Source organism: Penaeus monodon, chromosome 16 (assembly GCF_015228065.2).
Source record: "Penaeus monodon isolate SGIC_2016 chromosome 16, NSTDA_Pmon_1, whole genome shotgun sequence".
NCBI lineage: Eukaryota > Metazoa > Arthropoda > Malacostraca > Decapoda > Penaeidae > Penaeus > Penaeus monodon.
Window position 1 is genome coordinate 3,147,124 of NC_051401.1, and position 10,000 is coordinate 3,157,123.

General features: G+C 39.1%; 1 protein-coding gene across 1 annotated transcript in view; it reads right to left on the bottom strand.

Moving 5' to 3' along the window:
• Window positions 1–6,909: 6,909 nt before the first annotated feature.
• LOC119582425 (nephrin-like) overlaps window positions 6,910–10,000 on the bottom strand; it is a 53,827-nt gene continuing 50,736 nt past the window's right edge. Inside the window, exon 12 of the mRNA XM_037930620.1 lies at window positions 6,910–9,315. Within this exon, the coding sequence (XP_037786548.1) occupies window positions 9,283–9,315 (33 nt within the window). The 3' untranslated portion in view covers window positions 6,910–9,282. The remainder of the gene's footprint in view (window positions 9,316–10,000) is intronic.

Below are 10,000 nucleotides of genomic sequence, written 5' to 3' on the forward strand. Positions count from 1 at the left end.
ACTGCCATTAGGCTTACATCCTAGGCGTCAACCACCCCCCCTCTCTCCTCTCTCCCTCCCTCTCTCCTCCCTCCATCCTTCTTTTTCCTCTCTCTCCTCCCTCGATCCCTCTCTCCTCTCTTCCTCCCTCTCTCCTCCCTCTCTCTCTCCTCTCTCTCCTCCCTCTCTCTTTCCTCTCCCTCTCTCTCTCTCTTACCTCTCTCCTTCCCACCCTCTCTCTCCTCTCTCTCTCCTCCCTCTCTCCGTCTTCACCTCGCTATCATTATCCTTATGAGTGTACCGGGTGCATTAGGCTCGCTCGTATGTCACTGTCATGTAAACTCTCTTTTTTTGTGGAGTCTTATATGCAGTGAAAACGAGTGAGTGGTTTTTCTGTGCTAGCATTATTCGAGGTGGATGATGCCATTCAATTTCGATATTCAGGTTCGTTATGTTGTGGTGTGTACTGTGCTTGTTTATGCTGATGTGTTTGTGAAGGTGTATGTTCGGTCGTATCTGTTCATATCTGGATTAGTGGAAACAGATATTAAGATTTAGTTAGATACGTAGAGTTAGGTAGACATAGTTATGTGTATTTGTATTTTACGTATATTTTGTCTTTTCCATTAAGTAACACACACACACACACACACACACACACACACACACACACACACACACACACACACACACACACACACACACACACAAACAGCATAAAATGCGAAAGATATATATGCGAAAAATCCATTTGAATATGACCCTCTTGGTCGGTCGGTGCTTTTCAAACTTTACCACAGGCCCCCCTATCAAGATTCCCTGAAGGTTCGGGAGGATTCGAACCCTCGATCATAACTCACTGCTGCGGTTCGAAACTCTTGGAGTGTCTCTACTCTTGAACGCGGTCGTAACTTGTGGTCGTAACTCTTGGAGTGGTCGTAACGCTGAGATTGGCTCCTTGGTCCTTTCGTGAGAGAGTCGTACCATCTCTCTCTCTCTCATCGCTGCCGTAACTCTTGGAGTGGTCGTAATCACAAGAGTTCGTCGTAACACCAGGTGGTCGTAACTTCAGAGGGTAGTCGTAACGTCCGGAGCGGTCGTAAGCCTGGCGATGGTCGTATTCCGTGAGGTATCTTTGTAGAAGAACCTCTCTCTATCTCTCTCAAAAAAAGAAAAAAAAAGGAAAAAAGAAAAAAAAAGAAAAAAAAGAAAAAAAGGCATTCCTAAAGGTGGTCATGCCGCTTAGAATGGGATGGTCGTAAACTTGTAAACATATGATATATTTCCGGTTATGACCTGGGTTTATATGCATATAGAAACTCTGCGTACGGCTTCATCTTCGGACGTGAACAAGGTTTACGAGAGAGAAAAATCGGGCCTTTAAAAGTACATCATAATTCAAGTCGGCTAAAAGGTCTTTCGGTTAGTACAAGTAATATGCGAATTACTTCATGCACAGGAATAGTTTGTCTCGTTTGGCTAAAAAAAAGGGGGTACATGGATCATTTTAATGCGTTATCTTTAGCTGGTATGTTAAACATCAGGTATCATAAGCTGGTCACGTTATCATTTACTTCTCATTCCCGTTTCGAGAGTTAAATAAGAAAAGAACTTATTTTATGTTTTTTGTTTTCTTCTTCTTTTTCTCCTTCTCCTTCTTCTTCTTCTTCTTTTTCTTCTTCTTCTCCTTCTTTTCTTCTTCTTCTTCTTCTTCTTCTTCTTCTTCTTCTCCTCCTCCTCCTCTTCCTCCCCCTCCTTCTTTGTAGCTATTGGAAAGAGATCTATACCTTTCATTTTCCCCAAATCTGGAAATGGTCACAAACAGCTTTTATTGCTTAACCCAGATAAACCCAGAAAACAAACAACGAAAAGAGAGAGAGAGAGAAAAAAAAAACTATATCACAAATACATCCTCCTCGCAATCAATAAAACCTCCCCCCCCCCCCCCCCAAACGCTAGATCTTTGACGTCCCTCTCAATCACTATGACGAGGAAAGTTATAACGACTTCACCCTCTCATGTCCATTTGGTTTGAGAAACGGGCCCGCCAGAGTCATCGGCCATTCTCTCCCAGTGCAAATGATACACGTGAGAGAGCAGCGCCATCTGTTGGGGTGAAGACGAACCCCATCGGCCGAGGCGACGGTCAGAAAAGACTTTGATCCTCGGCTTCTTAGCAGAATGGAACGTGAGTCGTTAAGCGGCAACTGCCATTTGTCGTGTGTTTTCTTTTTTCGTCTTCTTCTTCTTCTTCTTCTTCAATTTCTTTTCTTCTTCTTCTTCTTCTTCTTCTTCTTCTTTTTATTCTTCGATTTCGGGAGTAAGAAAAAGACTGTGTATCTGTACTTTTTTCTTTCTTTTTTGTGTCCATTATGTATCTCTTCGATTTTGGGAGTAAAGAAGTATCAGTTTTGTATCAGCTTTTTTTCTTTCTTTCCTTTGGTCTTTATTATGATTTTACGAATTAAATATTTCCTCTTTTTTTCTTTACTTTTTTCAGAGTGATTTTACAAAATATTGATATTGTTGTTATTTTTTATGTTTATATAAACAAAATAATTTTTAAATTTCACAACGATATTTTTTTTCTATATTTTTCTGTCATTAACTGCTACTGGGAAATTACGTAATGCAGATCAGTATCATTTTTACCATTAGATTCATATGTCAAAAAAGAGAAAAAAGTGTATAAAACATAACTAAATGAATAAATAGTTATGATCATATGTCTTTATTTCTAATACGCTAGAATTGTGTTGTTATTGGTATAGCTGGATAAATAATTTTCTAATGATTTCTGATAATCTATCTTAATCAAACTTTCATCGACGTATAATTAAATACCGATCTCTCTCTCTTTCTCTCTCTCTCTCTCTCTTCCTCTCTCTCTTCCTCTTCTCTCTCCCCTTCCTCTCTCTTTCCTTCTCTCCCCTCCCTCTTTCCTCTCCTCTATCTCTCTTTTTCTCTCTCCTTCTCTCTCCTTTCTCCATCTCTCTCCTTCTCTCTCCTTTCTCCATCTCTCTCCTCCTCCTTTCTTCTTCTTCTCCATCTCCCTCTCCCCTGCCGCTGGAAACCCCCTCGCCCTGTGGTAGAGGGATAATTGGAGACATAAAAACAGCGGCTCTAATCCCGTCTGACGTCTTGTGACGTCTTGTGATGTCACGGGGGGATGTTTACGTCAGTGTCTTACGTCTCTTTCTCCTTGTTTTATCCTGTTTCTTTTGCATTTTCCTATTTATCTTTTTTTTTTCTCTATTTGTTTTGTCTTTTTCCTTTTTTTTTTACTCCATATGGTTTCTTGGATTTCGATTCTGCTTCGCCCGGGCTCTTTCACTTGGCCCGCATCCATCTGGTGTTTTTTTTTTTTTATTCTCTCTCTCTCTCTAGCTCTGTAGCTCTCTCTCTCTGTATATATATATATATATATATATATATATATATAATATATATATATATATATATATATATATATATTATGTGTGTGTGTGTGTGTGTGTGTGTGTGTGTGTGTGTGTGTGTGTGTGTGTGTGTGTGTGTGTGTGTGTGCGTGCGAGAGAGAGAGCGAGAGAGAGAGAGAGAGAGAGAGAGAGAGAGAGAGAGAGAGAGAGAGAGAGAGAGAGAGAGAGAGAGGGGGAGCAGAGAGAGAGAGAGAGAGAGAGAGAGAGAGAGAAAGAGAGGGAAAGAGTAAGAAAAGAGAGAAAGAGAAAGAGAGACAGACGGACAGACAAATGCGAAAACAAATATGTAAAAAAAAACAAAGACAGAAAAAAAAACAGAGCCAGAAAAGGAAGAGAAAGATGGCGAAAGAAGGACTTTTTTTTTACTTATTCCCAATTACTCCATAACAGAATCAGCGAAATTACACGACCTTCATGCCACGTGGCAACTCCTCGGTTAAGAGTAACATGACAGACATAAGGTTGAACTCCCGCTGCCTCTAAATGGAAGACTGGATTATAAGTGCATGCGAGACTCTGTGACCTTTCTTTACGAATACAGACTCAAAGGTCGTCTATAGCTGCTTGTGATTTATATTCATGTATGCAACAGACGGGGAGACAGATGGTCAACGCAGGTGGTTTTGTCATCATCCCCGTGTTAGTGATTGTCGTTATGACAATCATTCGTTATGGCAGTTGGTCGTTCCTCTCTGTTTTTCTATGTCTTCTTTCTCTTTCGTATCTCTCTCTCTCTCTCTCTCTCTCTCTCTCTCTCTCTCTCTCTCTCTCTCTCTCTCTCTCTCTCTCCATCTCTCTCCCTCAAACCCTCCCTCCTTCTCCCCTTACCCTCCCTCCCTCCTTCCCTCCCTCCCTCTCTCTCTCTCCTCCCCCACCCAATGATCTTCACAACCTGCTTAGGAAACGCAGCCAAATGCATTAATTCCCTCGCTATCAAATTCCCACCTTCTAATCAAGTATCACTATCTCCTTTCCAACTTGGCCCCTTAAAAGAGAGGAGTGTGGAGCAACCAGAGCAGTAAATGTGCAGATGCCTCGAAAGTTTCCTGAGCCAAGGCAGAGTGGTGCTCGACTCGCGGTGATTGTTAGAGTGTTTCTTTTCATTTTGGGGTGTAAGTTAAATCATGTACGTGAATATATAGACGCACGGGTTGCATCTGTATAGTGTATAGGTGTACAGACCCATAGGTACACAAATAGATTGCTAAATACTCATAATTTGACTAGGAAAGGAACAGATTGGGTTGTCATACTCTCTCTCTCTCTCTCTCTCTCTCTCTCTCTCTCTCTCTCTCTCTCTCTCTCTCTCTCTCTCTCTCTCTCTCTCTCTCTCTCTCTCTCTCTCTCTCTCTCTCTCCTCTCCCTCTCTCTTTCCCCCCTCACTTTCACACACACACACACACACACATGCTTCCATACACAACACCCACAAACGTCACACAGCAAAGTATAAAGCGCTATTACAGTCCGTCTCTACAACTGATGTTTACAATATTCCGTAAATGGTATCATTTCACACCGAGATGGAGATCAGCTGTACTGCACCGGAATTGGAACCTCATATATAGTAAGGCGATATCCCTTTATCTTGATTTGGCTGTCTTTGTTATTTCTCTCAGGTCTCGAAGTAAACTCGATAAATAAGCCTTATTTGTTTATTTGTTTTAAGCTAACATCACAGACGTAAACACGAAGTTTACAGGAGAAGCAAAATTTGACTCTCACCTGGTCACGCAGCCTGGTTGTGGATCGTGACCGGAAGAAGTGTCAAACATTACACTTTTTTGGGGTAATAGGAACTTTTAGTTGAAATAAGACGAAGGAAAATCCATATTCATTAGGCGAATGGAGAATCATAATAATACACAGAGACTTATTTCTGAAATAAGATAAAGAGAAAGGCATATGTAAAAAGACTTTTAGCTAATGCTAGGTGAAGAAAGTAAATATGCAAAGAAACCTTTTGCTGCAAAAGACCTTTTTGCTGAAATTAAGATGAGGAGAGAATCATAATTAAGTGTAAAGTCTTTCAGTTGAAATTAAACACTTTAACTGAAAGAAGGTCAACTAAAACCATGATTAATTAAGAACGGAAACGTTTAGCTGAGCCGGGGGGGGGGGGGGGATAGAATCCTCATTATGAATAGGAACTTTTAGCTAAAATTACATGAATGATAAACCGTAATTCTGACACGGTTTAATTATGGAATATCGAATGTCAGCGTGTTTTAAAACGCGTGGTTAATTGAGACATAATTATGAATTCACGTAATGAAGGAACATTAAAGTGTATTAAAATTCACCTCACACATTCATTCTTGCGTCATGTCTTAAGGATCCTATATGCAAGTAACGAAGCTGCACTTTGACCCTTATGACACATCCACACACGCTCTTAGTCGCACACACAGCTCACTAAGCTTCGCACACACAACGCAGACTCTCCATGATAACATTTTTGCATCCTGACCTAATGCAAAATATGCCCCGGAGATACGGTTACTTTGCTCCCTGACCTTTGCAACATGGCAAAAGCAAACCACGCTAATAACAAGGTAGCAGTGTTTTTTTTTTTATCATTACTCTTTATTTAGTAGCCTATGTTTATTTCTACGTTGACTTAAACAGTATTCAAATACCTTCTTGACTTACAGAAGGTGATTTTAATTATCATTGTTATGAATGTATTCACATTTACATAAGGATTGTTATGATCTTTTCAATATTCATACGATACAATTGCACAATTGCAACTGAACATCTCAAGCATACAATATATTATAGTACCTTGTTCAGCAAAGTTCACCCATGACAAATGGAAGAGAAAAAAGTATAAAAAACATAAAAGGAATGAATTATTCCACAGTGAAAGATCCTGAACTTGCAATATAAAAACAAAATATCCTGAATTTAGAGAGAGCATAAAAGGGATAGATAAGACGGGTCGTTTTATATAAAATCCTGAATTTACAGTATAAAAATATAGACAGTAAAAAAACAAAGATCCTGAATTCACAGTATACAAAATATAGACAGAATGATAATAAAGATCCTAAATTTACAGCATGAAAAGATAGCTTCTAATTTTACAGCATATCGATACGTCATTCATTCTCCTTCATAATGGATCTGCATCCAATTCACTCCCACGAACACACGTGCATGTTTTTGGAACCATGAGATCAGCGCTGGTACGTCACCTCTACCGTGTAAGTAACCTTGTGGATGGGCGGGTGTGGTGACTTATGAAGAGCATAGCATCGTTCACTGGTCCTTGTATGGAAGAATTAATTGTACACTATAATACCATTATTTTGATCTTCATCACTATCATCGTCACCATCATTCTCATAATGACAATTATCCTCATCATCATCATCATCTCGTCATCATCATCTCATCATCATCATCATCTTCAACATCATCATCATCATCATCATCATCATCATCATCATCATCATCATCATCATCATCATCATCATCATCATCATCATCATCATCATCATCACCATCGCCATCATCATCATCATCATCACCATCATCACCATCACCGCCAAAATGGTGACGCAGCCTTGCCCAGTCACGCCCACAGGGAATTCAATTCATTTTCGAAATAATTTGCAAGGAATCAGAAAATGTTCCTCGCAAAACCAACGAACAAAATACTTCAGTGACGAAAAGAGGAAAAAGAACATTGAAAATATAAGTATAAAAGTAATAATTCGTAATCTGCCTTTGTTTTCCGATTGTTAATTGCTGTAATATTGCTTCTGTAATTATGTACGCAATTTGTTCTTTTAATACATTCAAAACCATTGAGCAAGTGTTAACGCGCTATAGCTTTCATTAGTCTAATGCCCCATGCAATTACTGGATACTTCCCTGGTAATACCCAAGTTCATAATCTCATTTGTACATATTGAGGAACTGATAGATAAATGATTATCTATCTTGTTTAAGATAACTAAGATGTGTGATTAACAAGGCTAAAGAATAGTCGTTGGGATCATTACTTTGGTTTGGTTCTGTGTGAATCAGATTGGCAGTAAGCAGGGAATGACTTAAATATAAGTGAAACTAAAAATCAAGCCAAAAAAAAAAAAAAAAAAAAAAAAAAAAAAAAGAATACTAAAAACTAAAAAAAACCTAAAACATAAAAGGATAAATAAATATAAAAAAATAAAGAAAGTAGAGATAAATAAGATTTTTTTTTTTTATATAGACAATGAATTCGAGAAATTTAAACTATAATGATTTTTTCGATTCTACGATGAATACTATCCTCCAGCGCGTTCGACTCTGCACACATAAATGTTGAATGGCTCATCTTTCTTTCAAATCCCAATAGATTTAAATCTGCGTCGTCGTCATTGAGAAACGGTTTACTCGTCTTTTCCACTACTGTAGAAATTACTTAAAGAGGGAAAGAATAGGAATGAAGAGTAAGTTATGAACAATATTCAACGTTCTGTATCAAGGGACCTACATCAAGTTATTTCTCCGCGTGCTTAAAAGCCTGTACCTAAGCCCCTTTCTATACAAAAAGTTGTCTGTACAACCCCAGTAGCAAGTAAATGTATCCTCTAAAAGTTTTACAGCATGAAACGGCGCAATAAAGGACACGCAACAAGTGAGATCTGGTCTTAGTGAGGGAGAAAAGTCTACCTGACAGGCTTGATCTTCTTGTTAGAATCAAAATTCCTTTGAACTCCTTACGACTAAGAATTGGAGACGTTGTTGCAATGGTAATATTTCATTTAGGAAAAGGAACGTGACAGATTTCTTAATTCGCTATCTGGTGTGTCTAAATAAAGTAAAAGAAATCACTGAGCAGTTTAACTAAAGAATCAAGAACCTAGTCTGGTTTCTACTATCATTTTGTTCGTCAGTACGTATGAAGCTTCCCTCCTTACTGCTTTAAAGTGCAGAAACCTGACCACCGTGAAGCAAAGATACGAAGCTATTGAGAAAGGAGATCAGTAAGTTGCGGTGTGGGGGAATCTTAGAGAGAAAGAGAAGAAGAAAAATACAGGGAAGAGAGTGTGACTGAAAAGACGAGAATAGATTACCCGAGATGGTACGGCCTTGCGGGTGAAGGTAAGGTAAGACACAACCCCTCAAGATGATTTTGGATTGATGGGCACATGAAAAGGTTCCGAAGGTGGGTACGATTACGATGGGAAGATGGTGTGAAGGAGAAGAAAAAAATGAACCAGCGCGTAACAAATACAAAGATAGACGTTACTGGCAACAACATACTAGTATATCCGTCCCCAATAAGACCCCAAGGCAAATAATGATAGCGAAAAGAAAATCTGTATTAATGGAATGCAGGTTCTTTGTAGTGTGGGGTCAAGGCATCGCTAGAAGTACGTGGAGAATGACCAGTTCTTTGTTTACGAAGTCTGTGTGTCCAGGATGAAGACTACTGCTGCTCACAGAGTTGAGAGGGTGACTTAGGGAGGAGAAGGAGGTCCACCAAGAAAGGCAGAAACCTTCAAGAAAACAAAGCCTTAGAACACTTAAAGGCATATTGGAAGACCAGGACACTAACAACAAGGCGATCTGTTGATAATAATTCAGAAGTACCAATTAGCCTGAGTTCCTGTAACAGCAGGACGACCCACGTTCGTAAACAAACCAGTAGTACCAAGTAAAACACCAGAACCGACGCCTTTTCCAAAGAGGCCTTGAAGTGTGATAAGATGAACCCACTCTTCCACTTCAGTGCCTTCCTCTTCTGTCCTTTTTATGGCGATTTGCACGGCAGTTCCTACGTCTGCGGTACATCTGGTGATCAGTTGCAGCAGAGGAGGCTCGTCAACTGAGTACTGTCTTCCCGGTTCTACACTCTTGTCGTACGGAAATAGAGGAAGACCTGTATAGAAGGAATCCAGAAACGTATATGTATAAAACGTAGGTATATCTGAATATGGCACTGATGTCTATATCATTCACTGATGTTGCTTTATGTCCTGGATATGTCATTAAAGAATTATTATAGCAATTGTGACAAGGATATAGGAATTGTTACAGTAGCAGTAGGAATGATAATAGTTAAGAAAATAGCAATTATAATGATATTAAAAAGGATTTTACCCGCTGTAAGAGTAAGAATCAAAGTCGGAAAAAAGTTAATCACGAGAGATATGTTGATATGAATATGAGGCTCATAATATAGCCATCCTAATAGGGTTGTGATGATGGTGCATGTCTCATATTATATTTAGGGAAGGAATATGGCCATTTGAAACACGAGTCACACACATGGGAAAGATATAATTCAAAGGGTGGATCTTAATCGCAAATCATCTTGCAAATGAGCTCATCCTGACGCTCCCTTTCGCACGCACGTATGTGAACAGTTACACCGGCTTATATTAAACACAATTTGTACGGACGCAAAGAAAAGAGAGTGATGTGTGTGTGTGTGTGTGTGTGTGTGTGTGTGTGTGTGTGTGTGTGTGTGTGTGTGTGTGTGTGTGTGTGTGTGAATAAGTAAATGAATGAATATGTATATATATGTATGTATGTGTATATATATATATATATATATATATATA